At 44.2% G+C, this 19,146-nt stretch overlaps 1 protein-coding gene across 1 annotated transcript in view; it reads right to left on the bottom strand.

Moving 5' to 3' along the window:
- EGFLAM (EGF like, fibronectin type III and laminin G domains) overlaps nt 1-18,426 on the bottom strand; it is a 170,246-nt gene extending 151,820 nt beyond the window's left edge. Inside the window, exon 1 of the mRNA XM_029217211.1 lies at nt 18,147-18,426. Coding sequence (XP_029073044.1) covers nt 18,147-18,243 — 97 coding nt within the window. The 5' untranslated portion in view covers nt 18,244-18,426. The remainder of the gene's footprint in view (nt 1-18,146) is intronic.
- Between the last annotated feature and the right edge of the window lie 720 nt (nt 18,427-19,146).

Below are 19,146 nucleotides of genomic sequence, written 5' to 3'. Positions count from 1 at the left end.
CATGAAACTCCAAAAGGTAAAGGATTTATTCACATTTCACACATAAAACAAAAACTGACCTTCAGAAAAATTAATGATCTTGACCTAAAGTCACAAGTCTCAGAGGCAGGATTGTAAAACAGCTCTATCTGACTCCAAAATCTATCACCAGTAGCAATGCTAATGATATAGACAAGAGTTTTGCCAACTCTGAACACCATACACGTAAGAACTAACATCATAATCTGTCAGTCTCCTATATTTCTATCGTTGCCTTCATAGATACTTCTTGTCTGACGGCAACGAAAACCACTTAATATATCGGTGGAGTCCTTAATTTGCCTGATCTCTGTGGCAGGCTCTGGCCAGGCCTGCTGTGTTCAACCCCTTCTTGGTCTATTTAGATCAGACCTGACTGTCTGAGCATGTTCATATGTTGCTCATCATTTCATAGGTGCTAAGTTACTGTTCAGGAGTGATGCCTGCTCATGATTTTATAAATTTGGGTCAATCAATAGCAAGATGGTGCTGGTGACACAGTACCCTGCACTCAGATATTCAGTGCAGTGATCTAGCTTTCTAACAGCAATTTTATATCCATAAAAGCTAAGTATGCTGGAGTTTCAGGGTCTTTGGCTGAGGATTAAAGAGGCTTTGTCAGCTCCTACTCAGGGCTTCTCATGACCTGGCAGGACCTCCTCTTGACTTGGCCACCAAGTCAAATGTGTCTTCCTTGCGGAACTGGAGATTTGGGAAGTTGTGCTTACCTTACACCCCACCCCTGGGCTGATACCTCATGATCCACTTGGCTGACAACCCATCATTTGTGCTTATTGGAGAGAACTATAAGATGTAAAAGATCTGGCTGTCAGAGTTCTCATTTGGGTCAAGTATCCAACCCATCCTCTGCAGGCAACTTCAGCTCTGGAGAGGCAGAAAGAAATGACTAAGAAGAAAGCCCAGCTCTGTCACTCAAATTTCTGCCTGTTTCTTCATCCGCAAGATGGTCATGAGATAAGATCTACATCTAAGGGATGTTAAGAGGAATAAAAGTATATTATTTCTAAGCACTTGAAATAATACTTGACATGTAGTAAAGCTGTATGAGTCTTTAAGGTTTTTAAATTCTGAAATAGTTTACTAATGACTGTTTTTTTTTTTTTTACATACATGTGTCATTAGAGAAGACACAGGTTCACGGATGAAGGGTACTCAACTCACTGAAAAGCATTTCATTGATTTGAACTCCACCAAGGCCAAGTTAGTTGACAATTTCATCAGGGTTTGGCAGAAGCTTGTGTACAGCCTACTGCAAAGAAATTACCTGTGCAAAATACGAGCTTGAACAAGTGAGCAGGAAACTTGTCTTAACAAACCCAAATGAAACAACTTTTTAAAGTACTGTGAGCAAAAGAAAGTCCTACTTGCTTCCTGTATTAACCAACATCCTAGATTCCCTCTCAAGTGTCCTTGATACTGATGGCCCCAGTGCCCTGGAAGGCTTGCGCTGGCAGGGCTCCACTCTCTGTGTGGCCCTTGGGCATCCACTCACCCCACAGCTGAGTGGTATGCTTACCAAGGGTCAGTTGCATTGTTCCTGGTTGTTATTTTAATTACATGGCCTTCCATTCTGTAAATGGATGAAATACAAATATAACAAGAAAAAATTGTTTCTGTAAAAACTAGGTTGACTGCTTTGGGATAACTCAATAAAGGTGTTTTCTAAGCAACAACTGCAGCTACTCTAAAAGACTGAAAAATCTGGGAGCTTGCTATACTCAGATAATGCCCTATTGCTGCATGACTAAGAACTCCAATCAGTGGGCCCATGTTAAAAAAAAAAAAAAAAAAGAAGAAGAAGAAGCATTATCCTTACATCCAAGCATTGTCAAATAAATCTCCCACTACTATCTCTCAACTGAAAATAAAATGTATCTATATTTAAATTGTCCCCTTAACTGACTCTTCCAATTAACTGACCAATCCAAATTGGAGCGGATAGGAGAGTTTCTACCATAATTATATGAGAATAGTTACTCTTTTTTTTTTTTTTTTTTTTGAGGTACTTGGGCCTCCCACCGTTGTGGCCTCTTCCGCCGCGGAGCACAGGCTCCAGACGTGCAAGCCCAGCAGCCACGGCCCACGGGCCCAGCCGCTCCGCGGCACGCGGGACCCTCCCGGACCAGGGCACGAACCCGCGCCCCCTGCACCGGCAGGCAGACTCCCAACCACTGCGCCACCAGGGAAGCCCTGAGAATAGTTACTCTTGATAACAACTTCGAGGCATGTGGGAATCTTAGTTCCCTGACCAGGGATCGAACCGATACCCCTTGCGGTGGAAGCGAGGAGTCTTAACCACTGGACTGCCAGGGAACTCCCTTATTTTTCCTTTAAGACAGAGTTATTGTCATTACTTTAAAATATGAGCAGAATGGGGGTTCTAAGATATGGGTCAAGTCTACAATGCTTTCTATGTGTGTGTATTTTGGACATGGTCATATATGGCCCATTACCTATATCAAATGGAGAGCTTGAGGGATGACCTCACATCTGTCTAAGGCTAACTCCCCTGGACTTGCTGTAACACCCCCATCTTTGTTGTGTTTGGGAATTGAATCAAGCTATTTGCCAGGACACAAGAAACTTTCATCAGGAAAAAAAAGGTTATCAATAATGTTAATAATGAATACAGACACCATAGAGGCAGCAAACAAAAGAAAGCAGCAGGCCTGGTGATGTGCATTATCTGAAGGCTCTGGCTGACTAGGGTTCTGGCAAAATGTGGCCCTCTGCCTGTTTTGTAAATAAAGTTGTATTGAAACAGCCTTATTGAAACATATGTAAATTTATTTACATATTGCCCTTGGCTATTTTTGCTTTACAATGGCAGAGCTGAGTAGTTGCAATACAGACCCAATAAATACAAATGAAATAAATAACATATTCATTATCTGGCCCTTTTCAGAAAAAGTTTGCTAACCTCAGCTCTAAAGGATCAATTCTGTACAAGTCAGTCTTGACAAAGAATGACTGTAATTGTGTTTTTAAAAAATGTCCTGGAACTTTGCCATAGTGGATTAATTCCTCAAGGTTATCCCCAACAATGAGAAGCAAGCCAAGTGATTAACTAAGCCACTGACACTGTCTTATGACACAAATTTCCCCTCAATTTCCCCTTCAACGGTGCCTCTTAGAAGGATTCACTTAAAATCATGCTGTGGAAATAATTTCAGATGGGAATTTTGATCCTATACAAATGTACTCTTTTCTCTGCCCTAATACCACTGTCTGTCTACCTGTGGGTCTCTGTGGCTTAGAAGATGGTGCTTCTCAGAGACCCTGTATTTTGGAGCAAACAAGGAGCTGAGCTGAGAAGGTAGCTTGGGCTGCCTTTTCATAGATCATTTGTTTCTCCAGGCATGGCATTGTCACAGGAGCCTGGGCTAAGGGTTCATTACCTCTAAACATACAAGCAAGACCAAGTTCAAAAAGAAAGAGATAGTCAATGAACATAGAACATGAGTCTTTACCTACCCCATGGTCATAGGGGTGGTGGGTCTAGTAGACAGAGCACTAGGTCAGGGTTCAGAAGGCTTGGGTCCTGGTGCTGATTTTGCTACTAACAAGATGCATGACCCCAGGCAAGTGACTTACCTTCACTAAGCCATATAGCTTTAGACAGCTACCCCTAAGGTCCCTTCTAGTGCTAAAATTTTTGGATTCTATGATGCCAGCCTTAGGAGACTGTGCTGTTACCAGTGCTTGGCACGTAGCAAGCACTATATAAATGTTAGCTGTCACTACTGCTTTGTGAAGGCACAAGGCATGCCTTTAAAGGTAAATGTGGGTTCTTCCCCACTGTAACAATCAACAACCTAAACTCAAGTTCTAAATAACAGAGCATAACCATAAGCAATGAAGACTCCAATTTCTGCTGGCCTTCTCAATTAGCACAAATGAATAAAGCTTTTAACTGGGGGGGTAGAGGGTGGTTGGTGGTGATGGTAGTTCTTGAATCTAAAACCCAAACAGTCACCCTTCCAACTGGAGAGCTGGCTTAATGAAAAGTCCATTTTGTACTGCAATATAAATTTTTTCCCCTGAAAATCTTGATATAGGTTGAGACTAAGAACTCGAATTCCTTGGAATATCCAAACATCTTTCCCCTTCTTCTCATAATATATAAACTCCTTGTGGGGGCAGGGGAGGGAGCAAGGTTGTCCATCAAAATGGTAAATGACATTCAGTCTTGAGTTTCCAAATATAATTCGTCAATTATGGGTGTAGAAGAACTGTTAGTACCCACCATAATCCCTCAGGCTTCACCACTTCAGAGCTGGCCAACCCACTTCTAGCTACCAATCTTTGCACCTTTTGGCCTAAGAATTTTCTCAGAAGACATAGAAAACTGCTCTACCCATAAGCCTGGCAGGCCAGAAGTGTCAGGAAATTAACACCCATCCCCGAAGCAGCCCTCCCCTGGTGACAGATGGAATTGATGTAAATACCCCAGCTCTCTCACCCCTCAGGTAGGAAAACTCTGTGCTATGTGTTCTCTACCATTTTCTAGAGCTTCTCCCACGAGTATAAGCTCTAATCATCACAGTGTTAACCCACTTGATGAGAAAACCTTCATTGACTGCCTTTTCAGTGGACTCCCTGTCTCACTTTCCCACTCTTTTTTTTTGTTCTGTTTTGTTTTGTTTCACCTTTCATATAACTTATTTTAATTCAAATCTTTATCCTATGGTCTGTTCCTGGGAAATCCAAAGGAAGACAATAGGTGTTGCCTAATTAATTCTTTAAAGTTTGAATAATAAGCATGGATCTGTAGAATATCAGGTACAAGATATTTATAGCCAAGAAATCAGAACAGAGTTGAAAAAAATATTATCATCATAGAAACTAGCAACAAACCTAACAGAAGTGGGAGGAAGTCCAAGCTCGCCGTGGTCTTCCCCTTTATGTCAAACTCCCTGGGGTTGTAAGAGGTTAATTTGGGTTCAGGGGGCTTTCTCGAGATGAGGAATTATCTTCCATTCATTTCATATGTGTTCCAGAAACCTCTGAGTTCCTAGAATTTCTATTATGAACGCTGGACATCACTGCAATCATTTCTCAATACCACACAGCGATGAATAGGTCAATCTCAATGTGCTCTTAGCCAAGAAGCCAGCAGATTTGGGCCCAGAGGACAAGCTCATTCTCAAAAGATCAAGGTTTCTATGGCTCTTGCAGTTACTTCATGAATTTACAGCAGGCATCCTTAAGCTAAATCAGACCTGATCCTCAGAGAGTTCTGAATGCAAGCTAAACACAAATCAAAACCTCATGGTTACACCTAAGGAGGAAAATAGTAGAAACAGAGCATATTATCACAAAGCAGTGGTACCAAAGGTAGCAATTAGGGTCCCAGCAGGAAGAAGAATTTACTTAATCTAAAAAGACTGTAATTAAAAGATATCTTACAGAGGTATGAACAGCTCTGAGAAAAAACTAGGGCTGTGGATGCACCCAGAGACCAGCAGCAGTGAAATGCTGCCGGTACCCAGGGCAGAAAGTACAAGAGGAGAAAATACTGTTCCTGGCGCCAGCCAGAGCTGGAAGCCAAGGACAGCCAGGAGATGCAGTTTTAAAGAAATGCAACTGCTGCCAGGAAAGCAGCACCAAAGCAGGGTGGAATCAGGCAAGACATGCACCAGGGTCTCTCCGCTGCTCTCCTCTCATCTCCTTCCGGTGCCTCTCGTTAGCTGAACCCAAAAAAGACAAAGGGCAAAGCAGCCTGACTGATGCAGTAAGGCCAGTCCCAGGCAGCAAGGAGCAGGGCGGAGAAGAGCAGAGAGGAAATGTGGAGGGAAGAGCAGGACGAAAGTAGAAAACCCATCCTTATCTGGGTGCAGAGCAGAGCATATTGGACCCTCACTCCGTGTGGGAAAAACTTTGTAGTCATTTCATTTGTTTCCTTCATACTTAGTTCATCTTTTCCATCACTTTATTATGAAAATAATCAAACACTACAGAAAAGTGAAAGAGTTTTAGAATGAACATGTGTATAATCACCACATGGATGCTACCGTAAACATTTTACTATACTTCTTTTATCACACATATATCAACAATCTATCCCTGTCTCCATCAGTGAATCTGATTTTTGATGTATTTCAAAGTAAATTTCAGACATTACTTCCCCTTAAATGCTTCAGCATCATATCATTTACTTTGTTCATTTTTAATTCTACTACAATGCAGTTTATTTTTCATACATATATATATGTATGTATGTGTATGTATATATCAAGAAATTAATTGGTGAATGGGTCAATCAATTGGTTGCTTTCAACTGGGCCTCCCAGGAGCATTCATTTTATCAGGTATGACAGTCCTTACAAAACAAAGACCAGAAAAACCTTTGCAAACACTATCTTTTGGCTGCTTTACTTTCCAGGGATTAAAGAATTGATCTTTGTAAGTAAGCCAGGGTCAGCACAATAAAACTGAAGAAGACTGGTGAGTACTGTTTTCCTCCCAACCTCACAGTCAGATCTCGTTATGAGAGATGGACTGGCTTTATCCCTTCCCCTGCAACCTGACGTTTTCTATCACACCGCCAATGCCATTCCCACACACATCTCATGTTCTTTTGCTTTCAAAGACAACTGGAAGAAGGAGGGGAACTGAACACTGGACTGTTTTAACTCATCCTCCCCCGCTATCTTTTGATGTATGAGTAAACAGCATTATTGCCTTTGCTTCTTAACCTTCCAAAACATGATAAAAAGCAGGTGTAAGGCAGCCCCACATGTTACTTCAAACTCTACCTCTTCTCTGGGTATTGAAAATGACATATTTCACAGTGTGGACTTGATCAGACGCTCCTTAAAAACACACAATTCCAATAGCCCCTGGCAGCATGGAGGTAGGATTTAAATTATATACTGCTACAGACTGACTCCTGGGCCATTTCCTTCTCTAAATCACACTGCAGTGTGGGTTTTCAAATGTCTTCTCAGGTTGAGAAAAAATGTTGGCACAGAGAAATGACACCTTTTCTGTATCATGAGGGAGGAAGGAAGTGAATTTGGGAGCTGGGAACACGATCAAATTAATCACAACACGTTAAAAAGTATTTGCCCCAAACGAGGCCATCGTTTTCCACTGCATAGCTGTCTGGGAAAGACCAGCTGAATGCAAGACACTCCAGCAGGCATTGGAGGGGACACACAGGTGAAGACATCATAGGGCTTTCCTTCACAAGTTACAAATCTAAGACAAGGCATGGGTCAGTACATCAAAAACATAATACAAGACAAAATGGAAGAAAAGCGTAAGGGCTTCTGGCTGGGAGGGTACGTGAAGACCTCACAGAACGGCACTGAGCCACGCTTGGAAGGGTCACTGCATTTCCTTGGGCAGAGATGAGGGAAGGATGTTCCAAGGGGATGGATCAACTGGACAGGTCCACCACTGGGAAGCAAAGAGGAGGACTGTGGAAGCGCAAATAATCGAGCTTGGTTGGAATACAGGTTATGTATTCAGTGAGAAGACAGGAAAAGGAAGTCTACTCTAATAGACCTTGGATGCTCAGCTTTAGAATTTAGAAGGCAGTAGAGAGCCAGAAAGGAATATTAAACCCAAGAGTGACAGGATTAGAACTGCATTTTAGAAAGAGTATTCTGGCAGAGAGTATGGTTGACTCAAAATGGGGAGAGAGCAGATATCATAGAAATAGCATCTTTTATACTTGTTATCTTAATACCACTGTAAAGAAGGTAGCTAAGGAAAATTTTCTTTATATTCCAACTGCAATTAACCTCTTTTGGGGTACAGAGCCATATAGCTGATACATGAAAATCTATCACTACTACAGTAGCTATATAAAATCTTGATACAGGATCTTTCTTCTTGGTTTTATACAAAGGCCAAAAAGGATGTGAGCTATTTTTATTAAACTCTATGCTGGTTCCAGATCTTTTATCAATAAAATGAACTTTATGACTGATCAAGACACCAAAAGTCATCATTTGATGATATAAACTTGAAGAATCTATAATATGAGATTAAGGAAATGAAATTCCTTTCAATTCCATTTTCATGGGAGCCTAAGCTCAATTATACATTTGTGTCAATGTTGTCAATATTTGCGGTTATATCAAATATGGGAAAACTACCATCTCTACCACTACATAAACTCTATAAATCAAAAAGAACCTAGTTAATATGGACTAACTTTGGAGTGCCCATTATGTACCACATGTTTAAGTACTTTCCCAGCTGCATTTCCAGTCATCATATTATTTCACTGATTTATCAAATAAAACCCTTGTGGTAGGTATTATGAGCCTTAAATTTCAGGTAGAAATCTAAGGTATAAAGAGATTAAATACTCTGTCTGGGATCAGGCAGCCACCAATTTTAAAACTAGGATTCAAACCCATGTCTGTTTGATCGGATTCTTGTTACAACTCCTCCAAGCTTCAGGGATGTGTGTTATGTGTGTAGGTTGTGGCCAAAGCCCATCAATTACTCTAAAACAGCTATCAAAGGAAGGCCTCTTTTTCCAACCTAATGTTTTACTTGTTTAACTCCAGCCATTAGGAACTCCTAGAACACCAAAAAGATGCTGAAGAAACTACCAGAAAGCCTTGAGACTTGAATGATAAACCTTGAAATACTCACATTGAATGTGTAGCAAATATTATTTCCACTAAAGAAGATGGCTAAATAGTGGAGGAATGGGAAGCTGGGAGGAACAACAAAGCCAGGCTGAGTATCCTGGGTGTCCCTGAGACCCCAAAAGGATCTTCTATAGGAGACACTGGGAGGATTCTGGAGCTGTCCTCCAGCCACTACAGCTGCTTCTCATTTGCAAACAGCCCCTCAGTCATCACGTATTCTGCAAAACACACACCAACCAGTCAGGAGTATGACTGAAAGCAGTACCAGTTCATTCTACAGAGTGTCCTGTGACAGGCATGGAGCCTCTGCAAGTAAAACGTGGGTGAGTCTTGTTGGCAAGGTCCCTCCTGGCTGCAGAGCTAGACTCAGGGCCATCACAGCGATCATGCTCTTAGCCATCAGCTGCAAGAAAATCTCTGGATTGATGGGAAGCATCAGGGGTTACGGGTTGACAACCTGGGCTCATGTCCTGGCTGTGCCTGTTTCCTCTTTGCTAAGTCATCAGCTCTTGACTTCCCAGTGGGGCAAGGGTTACAAGATCAAACGAGTTCATTTCTCTAAAAGTGCTTTGAAAAGTGCAGTGGTTCAACAAAACATATCAGTTTATTTTGGGGGGATCATCTTCATCCCCATCAAAGCAGGCTGTGGTGACTAAAAAACGATTTTTATATATATATATTTTTTTGATTTTTATATTTTAAGATGCATCTCTCACTGAATAAATTATTCTACCATGAATACTCCTTTTTGTTATGGGATACAAATAGAAGGAACTTCTAGAAAACTGGTAAAAACTGAAGTTCTAGTTGACGTTCCTTAGAAATTCACTCTAACCCACTGAGTCGTTATTTTACCTTTTAAAAGGGATTTATTTTACTTTTTGTAAAATGTAGGAAATATGTAGCAACAAACAGCATGTAGTCACGTAAACATATACCTAGTTTTGGACCCTACTGCAAACTGATGTAAGTCAATTTGGCTGCCTGGTTTTTAGGATCTTCTATTAAATCATGGTAGCCTCCAACAAGTTACGATAGGCAGTAACTACCTGCTTTTCAGCCACGTTGTACACTACAGTGAAAGCAAATTCTAGGCCAAATTCTGCCACATATACGAACAATGGATGGGCAGGAAGTTGCAAAAATTCTCAAATAACTTACTCTTATAACATCCCTGTTTGTTCTTTTAGGAACTCCAAAGCACTGCATGAGAGACAATCCACCATGTCTGGCCCTTGTCTGGCTGTGTACACAGCTGAACTACATTTCCCGACCTCCTTGCACTTAGGTTGAGGCCCTGTGACAGCGTTCTGGCCCGACACATAAACATCTCCCACACAAGCCTTCTTTCTTTTTACCTTCCATGACACCTTGGAGGCCCATTTTAAAGATGGTGGGAACTTCCCTGGTGGCTCAGTGGTTAAGAATCAGCCTGCCAATTCAGGGAACATGGGTTTGATCCCTGGTCTGGGAAGATCTAAGCCCGTGCAACTAAGCCTGTGCACCACAACCACTGAGCCTGCATGCCCCAGGGCCTGCGTGCCGCAACTACTGAGTCCACATGCTGCAACTACTGAAGCCCGCGTGCCTAGAGACCATGCTCCACGACAAGAGAAGCTACTGCAATGAGAAGCCCGTGCACCGCAATGAAGAGTAGCCCCCGCTCGCTGCAACGAGAGAAAGCCTGCGTGCAGCAATAAAGACCCAATGCAGCCAAAAATAAAAAAATAAAATAATTAAAAATTTTTAAAATTAAAATAAAAAATAAAGATGGTGGCATTACAAGATGAAGGTATTAAAGACAGAGTGACTCAGGTTTTTCAAGTCACCCTTTGGAGAAGGGCAGCCCAGGAGAGCTGCCCAACAAGAAACGATCACTTTGGACTTGGAGTAAATGAAAAATAAACCTTATGTCAAGCCACTGAGATTTAGAGTTGTTTGTTACAGCCGCAAACACCTTGCTGAGGCAGATGCATCAGGGTTCTAACGGCAGGATCAACAAATCATCCAGACAGATGAGGCAAAGGAATCTACTGTTAAGTGAGGAAGACACAGGACTGAATGGAGCTCTGGCCCGATGCCAAAGCAGCTTGACTGTTGGGCTTACTGAATTGTTACATTCTGGCCATGCAAAAATAGAGGGGCATGTACAGTCTTTCTAGCCAATCACATATTTCACCAATGAAAACATTATTTCTAACATAATTTGTGTGTGCTAATTAACAAACCCTCTAGGCTGGATTTTTGATAGCATCACTTGAAATATCTTCCCAGCCACCTTTGAGAGCAGACATCATAGTAAAGTTCTTCAAGTGGTAACTAACCAGCCCTGGAGTGTAGACTCCTGGCCAGCACAGAGGTGAATTCAAAATATTTAACCACTGGTATGACACAGCCACCAAGACATTAAAAAAAGATGTAAACTCTTATGCCAGAGCGGTACCTTCTATCCTGGATTACTTCAAATGTTAATTAAGCACCCTTAGGGTAGAGATTAAAGTAATTCACACCATGACTGTTTATACTGAAGTATTTAAAAAATAAATTACAAGCAAACAAGCGTCTAGCCGTCATCATCCAGTTTATTTACATCTCTGCTCACTCTAAGAATTACCAGCAAAGGATCATGGGACCTATTCCTAAGTGTAAGATTAGATCAATAAAATTAGCCATCTGTCCAAGGAAGGCTTTAAACTCAGGTTGTATTTAAGTATTATGTTTCCAACTGCCCAGATGCTACAGAAAAGTGCCTGCTGATACAACTCCTTTTGCACAATGTAAGCCATTAACTGGCTAATATCAACTTGTTGCATCAAGAGAAATAAATAGCATTAACACTGCATTAAATCTGATTCGGGATTTTGGGTGCCCTGTCAGCAAACACAAGTGTTAAGATTTAAATTGCTCAGGATTTGCAGAGTCAGACAGAGAAAGAATCTTCAAGTGTCTTTACGGGGATGGGGAAGAAGAGACTGGAAAAGAGATCAAAGCTTCAGAAAGTGTGTCCTTGGTGGGTCTGGTTGGTTAAAGTAATAATAATTAGTGTGAGTATTATTAGTTAGTAACATCCCATCTTTGTGTAACACTTCAGTTCTTTCAAAGCACTAGTCTGCTTTATTTCCTTTGATTCTTAAAATAAGCTGGTGGGGTTATCTGGGCTAAGTGGGGTTTTTTTTACAGCTCTGGAAGTGCACGAATCATTAATAAGAAAAGGAAGAGCCAATGGAGCCCAGTCTCTATCTTTCTATGTCACTGGTAGTGGCTCATAAATTACTCCAAACTGATGATCAATGAGCAGACCCTGACCCTTTCTTAGCTCTCTAGCTTCATGGAGATTTTCACAGACTCCCAGTCACATGTCAGCCTGGATAATTCTCTTTCAGGAACAAAACCTCCACATGACAATTACCAGAAAAAATTGTCCATCACCCTTGGGGATACTGTTTCTCAAAAGAATCTACTCCAGCAAGACCACAAACCTCACAGCCACATTTCCAAACCCCAAATCAAGGCATGTGGTTGACCAAAGAGTCTTTCTGATTTGTCAGTTTATCTAAAAATTTGTACAACTCAGTAAAATTAGAATTATGCTATCAATCATACATTAACGTGTACAAGAAAGGATAAAAGTACATGAACTCGGGCTTCCCTGGTGGCGTGGTGGTTGAGAGTCCGCCTGGCAGATGCGGGGGACACGGATTCGTGCCCCAGTCCGGGAAGATCCCACATGCCGCAGAGCGGCTGGGCCCGTGAGCCATGGCCGCTGAGCCTGCGCGTCCGGAGCCTGTGCTCCGCAACGGGAGAGGCCACAACAGTGAGAGGCCCGCGTACCACAAAAAAAAAAAAAAAAAAAGTACATGAACTCATAAGTGTCTATGTTAATTATTCTGATGCCTGGAAATACACACATTCTTCTCCCACCCACACCCCCTTCCAGATTAAACAATCCCAACTTCATAAACATTGCCTTCAAGCTTCAGGCTTCTAATCCTTTTTTAATGCCTTGGTATATGTATTACCTCATTTAATCCTTAAATGGTAGGTTCTTTCCTTACCCTATTTTTACAGACAAGGAAACCCAGGTTTACAGAGCTAATATAACTAGCCCTATGTCACCAAGGAACTAATAATAATAATAAAAAAGAAGTGTCAGAACTTGAACCCAAAGTTGTCGAACAGCAGAGTCTGTGCTTTCACCCAAGCCTTCCGGCTCGGCCAAGAGAAGCCTGCCTGAAAGAAGGAGCTGCGTGGGAGCGGGGGTGGAATGGGCCTGGGGGAAATGAGGGGCAGGGGCTGGTCATATACAGCCTGGCTTCTTTGTTGATGCTACTGAAGGGTGTCCCGCCGTGTGCAGCCATCTCTCAATGACGGGGTTACTGGGAAAGAGGGTGAGTAGAAGGACGACCTGCCCAGAAGAGATGTCCTTCAGGGGCCTTCAGAGGACATCAAGTGCCGAATCCAACCTTCGGAAACCCGGCAGAGAATCTAAACACTGGGGTTGTTTTGGCTGAAATACAGATGCTTGCTGTCGAAGTGGAGGCTGTCGGGGTACCGGAGAGTACCTGGGGTGGAGGCAGGGAGGCTATGCGAGGATCCCAAGTTCTCCTCCGTCACGTCCCTAAGTGTGGACTGTGAACCATATGCACCAAGTGACCTGAGGTTCTTGTTTAAAAAAGCAGATGTCTGGGATGCACTCCAAGAATTCTTATCCACATAGAAGTTCAGCGGTGACTCGCCTGGGTCAGAAGTCTGAGATCCGCTCTGTGCCAGCTCTGGAAACTGCGCCCTCTGCTGGCAGCAATTTGATTTGATTTTCACCTGAGCCTCTCTCTGCCCCCAGGCCCAGACCCCCATCCCATGAGATCGGGATTCTTCAAGGAAGCAAGTGTCTTCCAGCTCATTTCAGGAGGCTGAAGCACACTTTGGGGTCCTTCTTCAGAATGACGGTTCACAACCAATGCAATCAAAGATGGGTTTGGGGGGTTTCTCCTACAAACTGCCATTTAGTCTCTGCAGCATCTCCTCACCCTTTCCCTTTTTTATCCCTGAAATAGCAGGTGCACTTCTAATACCTGCAACTTGCTGTGACCAAAACAAGTGGCAAGGGTCTTGACCAGCTCAAAATATTCTCTGTTGCAATCAAGATATCACGTCACTCATTTAGTCCGTTGGGAGAAATACAGTCCTGCTTGCCTAGTGGGTCAGGTAGGAGAAGACAGGAGCTCCCGAGGATAACACTGCAGGAGTTGAGATCCCACCTCCACCTCAGACACCTGAGTCCCTGTTTTCCAGAAATCTACCTCTGGTTCACTGGACCACTTTTGAGCTACAGTAACCCGTGAACAGATGGACAGCTACTCCCCAAAGAATTCTAAGGTTATTAAAGCCCTGGGCTCAGGGAAGCAACAAAAAGCAAAAACAAAACCAAAACCAAAAAGCGAAACACCACTCAATTCCTTTCTGGTCAAGTCACTCTCCCATGAGAAAGAATTCTGAGAAAAAGGTACTGCCTCATGTTACACACATTTACTCCTGACCATGACCTCTCTGTGTCCCTTTACCTCACAGAGGATCAAAGGAAAGAGAAAGAGAAAGAGAAAGAGAGGCAGGGGCTTCTTTATAGGGATGAGGTATGATGTGGAAACAAATGGGAGGGTAGGAGGGCTGATGGAAGGAAGGATCAGAGGGAAATATTTCCGCTATGGTGCCAGAACTGCATTGGACACTAGTAGTTGGGTGCTGGGGAGGAGTGTACATAATCCCTCTTACGGTGTTTGTCGCTCCAGTTTTCATCAAGAAGCAAGACAATCTGGATGAGCCTTGGGGAGGAGCAGGGTTGGTTGCAAAGGGAGGGGTGACATCCGGAAGGGCTGAGCACCCCCAGATTACATGCTTTGGGAAAGGACTTGGGTGAGAGCGTTGAGTGAGGACATAACCAATCTCTTGTGAATTTCAGGTTATCCTGGGTGGGTGGGGGAAGTAGAAGAGGACGAGCCCTGACCTTTGCTTGACCCTTTAGCCATTCAGCCTCACACTAGTAGCAGCAGAAACCGCCTAGAGGCGCACGTACTCCCCACCAGCAACCAACAAGGCACATTGCCCTTGCGCTAACTCTGCTCTGCCCCTCCAGTCTTTTGTTTTTTTCTTCTTTCTGAGTTTCCCTGGATCTTTGTTTTAATCCACTTTTTCAGATAGAGAAACACTGAGGGAAAAGTGGAAAGGAAAAGATTACAGACCTACATCTCCCCCCGCAAAATGACTGCGGATCTCCAGTCCTCCAGAGGAAAACCTTGAATTCTGAACCCTGACCTGACCTTGTCCCACTGACCCTGGGACCTCAGGCTGCCGGAAAGGCAGAGGAAAGGCAGGGCCCTCACGCAGCCCTCCGGCCCCTCTCTCTGTGCCAGAGAGTTAAGCTAACACCGTTAAGTTAGCAATCTGCCTGTGGGAACACACGTGGCTTGACACATGCTGGTCCCAGCAGATGTGTCTGGATTTCCTTTTCCCTCCCCCCTGCCCTACATCAGAGGCACAACAGTCCTCCCTGCATGTCCTGGTGAGACTCTGGGTAAGGGAAGAACTGGAAACCACTCAAGGGGGTCTGGGTACTAGTCCAGCTGAGCTTCTGATATTAACTTGAGCAAGTCCCTTGGTCATGCTCAGCCGGGCTGTACAATAGGGTGTTTCACTTCCTGCCAGGTCTGTGATTCGAATTTGGGAGCCCCCCCATTCATCCAGGGGGAAGACGCCCTCCCTGAGGGGTTGCACACCTCTCCTAACCGGGCTGCTAAGGACTCCTTTCTGCTCCTGGGTATCAGAGCCTGCATTCCCATTCAGGCTCTTACTAGTTGGGTGACCCTAGGTGAGATATTTAATTTCTCTAAGCCACAATTTCCTCTTCAGTTAAACAGGGGTAATAATAATACCCATCTCGCAGACCTGTTGGGTTGATTAAATAAATCAGTATGTGTCAAGTTCTTAGGACAGTGTAGAAAGCAATTAATTAATGCTCATTATTATTTAATTTGACTTAACTTGCGAACTGTTCTTTCTTGTGAGTCTCAGCAAATGCAGAGGTTTCTTTATTAACACTCAGTGACAGAGGAGTAGCTATCTTGGTGGAGGGAAAAGTTATCTATGTTGGACCCAAATGAGACTCATAATTGAAGCTGCTGCTTGGTTTTTTCTCACCAGAAGTAGATGGGGATGGGAAATTTTCAGGTGGATTTTGAATACAAGACTTCTCCAACAAAGCCAAACTTGTCAAAGGGAGATTTAGGGAGGGTGAGGAGAAAGACAGCGTCATCCAAATAAAACAGGACTGTTACAGTACACCTTAGGGGTAGCCATGCCATCTTCAAAGCACTGCACACAAATCAATTTCTGTTGAGGAAACAAGGTACAAAGAAACTCCTGTATGGATACTAGCAAGAACTGCTGGTGTCTGGGGAAGATTATAAATCAGCTGGCTGCTGTTCACATCGGAGCCAAGTGGGGCACATTCAGTCTTTAATCTGGACCAATTCTCCGGATCAAAAACTAATCTTTCCAAGGGTTGTAAATGAGCCCAGGAGGATATTTGCCCCCAAAGTTTATGAAGTAGCTGTCATTTTAACCTGAGCAGCCTTCCAACCTGAGAGCCAGTGTCTGGATAAAATTATAAAGTAATGAAAAACTCTCCTAGGCTGAACCTAGTCCAAACACCCCTTTTACCTCAAATTTGATATATTTAATGTGCTAAAATATTTAAAATGTAGAGTTTCCACTATCAAAACCCTATCTATGCTTCAAATAAAACCAAAGAGACCAACATGGCATATTCATGGCATGAATAACAGAATGAAACCCTGGATGAACCAGGTAGGAAGTATCTGTAGGAGAGGAACTACAGAAAATAAGAAAGGAAATATGGTGAACCATATGAGCAGTTTTTACACAGCAGGCTTTTGTGAAATACTTTTTAAAAAAATTCTGCTTAAACAAATTGAAATCTATCCTTAAAAGAACACTACATACACTGCTCACGCTTAAGAACTACAGGTATAACTATGGCATTGTTCAAAAATTGTGACTGGATGGTTTTATGTAAATAAACCCACAGAATGCAGATGACCACGTGTGGGTATCTTAAGGAGGAAAGTTAGAAAGAAGCCCTTCATTGAAATCCTTGAAGATATGTGTCTGCGTGCATGTAGGAAAGAAACAATTTAATATAATATCACCTGGGACTGCTGCTATTTTCTCCAAAGTGAATGATCAGTGGGACTAAAATCGCTCATAATTTAAGTGTGCTTCAGATTATAATAACAATTATAAATTTCAAGGCAGGTAGCAAGGCACAGGTGATAATAGATACAGCTTGAAGAGTGAAGGCATCTTCCAGAGCAAAAAGGCAACAAGTCATATTTCCAAGTGGAGAGATCCTGGAGCAGTGAAAATATTTAAGCAGCCATATGGGAACCTGCCAAGATTATTTTCTTTGCCCTCTGATAAATTTCCCCTGTTTGTCTCTTTCTAACAGCAACATTATTTGTGAAGACAAACTGTGCTTTCTGCAAAGTTTTGCAGACTGCATTCAAATAGTTATATTGTTTTCCATTGTTCATACGATGTAATTACTACCATAAGACAACCCGGCTTGCAAAGTAAACTAAGAAAAAACAGATTTTTCAGAATTCTAAATATAGTCTCAGCAAAGAGGAATAAAAATCATTATCCGAGAAACAATGTTTAGAACTTTCTGGCTTAGAATGTTCTACTTTGAATAATCTCACCACACAGGCCAAACCAAAGTAGGCAAAAACACAGTAAGACTTTCTACCTGTGTAACTAGAGAAAATGCAAGTTAGTATGTTTCGAGTTCTCAGCAGTTCACTGTAATAGCCCACAACGCTGTACATCTTTATTTAAATCGCAGAGCAAAGACAGGAGCTCAAATCACGGTAAAAATTAACCCGTTGGGTGCTCCTTTCTGAGAAAATGGCCCCAGAGTGGAAGAGGATCCTAACAGCAGAGGCCACATCCCTACATAGTGCGTGGGAAGGACTGGAGATCGGCATAGGGTACACCAGGCAAATCTTCAGACACTTCACAGGAAATCGCTGGGCTCTGAACAATATGAATTCAATAAGCTGTTTAGAGACACAGGAGGAGCTGTTTGACTTTTCTTGCACAGTTGCAATCCTTGTAATTGAGACAGCGTGATCGCTGCCCCACCTCTCAGCTCTCTGTGGTCAAACACAGAGCCTTCCACCTCTACTGTGTCTGGAAAACAGATCATTCTTTTACCAAACAAATATCCCTGGAACCGCCTGTCCTGGGAGGGGGAGGGCGAGGCTGGCGTCTTTTCTCGGCTCTGGGCAGAGAAGAACCCAGTTAAGTGCCGCTGGTCAGGGGTGAGAGAGGCGGTGCGTTCCCCGCTTTGGGTCCTCGCTAGAGACGGGGACCTGGGCGCTCCGGACGTGATGCTCCCGGGAGTACCGAGCGCATTACCTGGTTTTCTGTGAGCTGCTCTGAGCGGCACAGCGCCGGGTCCGAGGCTGGAAGCCAGGAGCAAGAGCCGGAGCAAGACGCCTCGGGTTAAATCCATTTCACCGCGGGCGCCTCAGAAGTTTCACCAAGTCCTGGGCGCACAGGGAAAGGGCGTCTCCTGAGATACGTCGGGAGACGCGGCCCCCGCGGATCCCCTGACCGAGGTGAGGAGGCGAAGGGCTGAGGGAGCTGGACCAGGAACCACGGAGGAGTCCACGGAGGCAGGACAGCAGCCGGGAGGTCCGCGTGCGGGAGTGAAGCGGGCTTCGAGCAGCAGGGCTTTTCGGGCGGGGCGGGGCGGGGGGGGGAGGGGGGCGGCGAGGGAAGCCGACGGGGAGGGACTGGCTGGCCGCGGGAGAGAGGGAGGGAGGCTCGACCGACCCGGGGATGGAATTACAATCGAGTGGAAGTGAGAGGGGCAGGCCCTGAGACAATTTACTCTTCGCCCACCTCTAGGGCAGAGAGCCCGCGCGTCACCCCTCTAGCGACCCCCAGCTCAGCCCTTCCCGACTGGTGACCTAGATGGGGGCGCTAGGAGGGGCCGACTTCAACCGCTAGAGACGCAGGGCAGGATTTAGGTGACTGCGAGTCCAGGACCCTCTGCCTTGGTCCTGAGCCTGAAATCTTGCGGCGCCTCCCCCTCCCCTGGTATACTCTCCTCCGGCCGCGCCCCTCTAGGTCGCTTCCACCTTCCTCGGGTACTTTACCCAACACCTCCAAAGCTTGCTCTAGCCGGTCCACCGCACTAGGAGTAAGGGGGATAGCAGAGGGAGGAGGAGAGGGTCTGTGATTTGCGGGGGGGGGGGGGGGGGGGGGGGGGGGGGGGGGGGGGGGGGGGGGGGGAGGGTGCGTAGGAGGAAGAAGGGGCGGGGCTGGCCAGGACACAGGCGCTAAGAAGATAAATGGGATTTAAGGCGCGCAGATGGAGAGCTGAAGCCTGCCACTCTGTTGGAAAGGCCGG

Source organism: Monodon monoceros, unplaced genomic scaffold (genome assembly GCF_005190385.1).
Source record: "Monodon monoceros isolate NGI ecotype Baffin Bay Population unplaced genomic scaffold, NGI_Narwhal_1 Super_Scaffold_12, whole genome shotgun sequence".
NCBI classification, from domain to species: Eukaryota; Metazoa; Chordata; class Mammalia; order Artiodactyla; family Monodontidae; genus Monodon; species Monodon monoceros.
The sequence above is the reverse complement of the archived record's forward strand: the minus strand, read 5'-3'. Positions and strand labels throughout refer to the sequence as shown.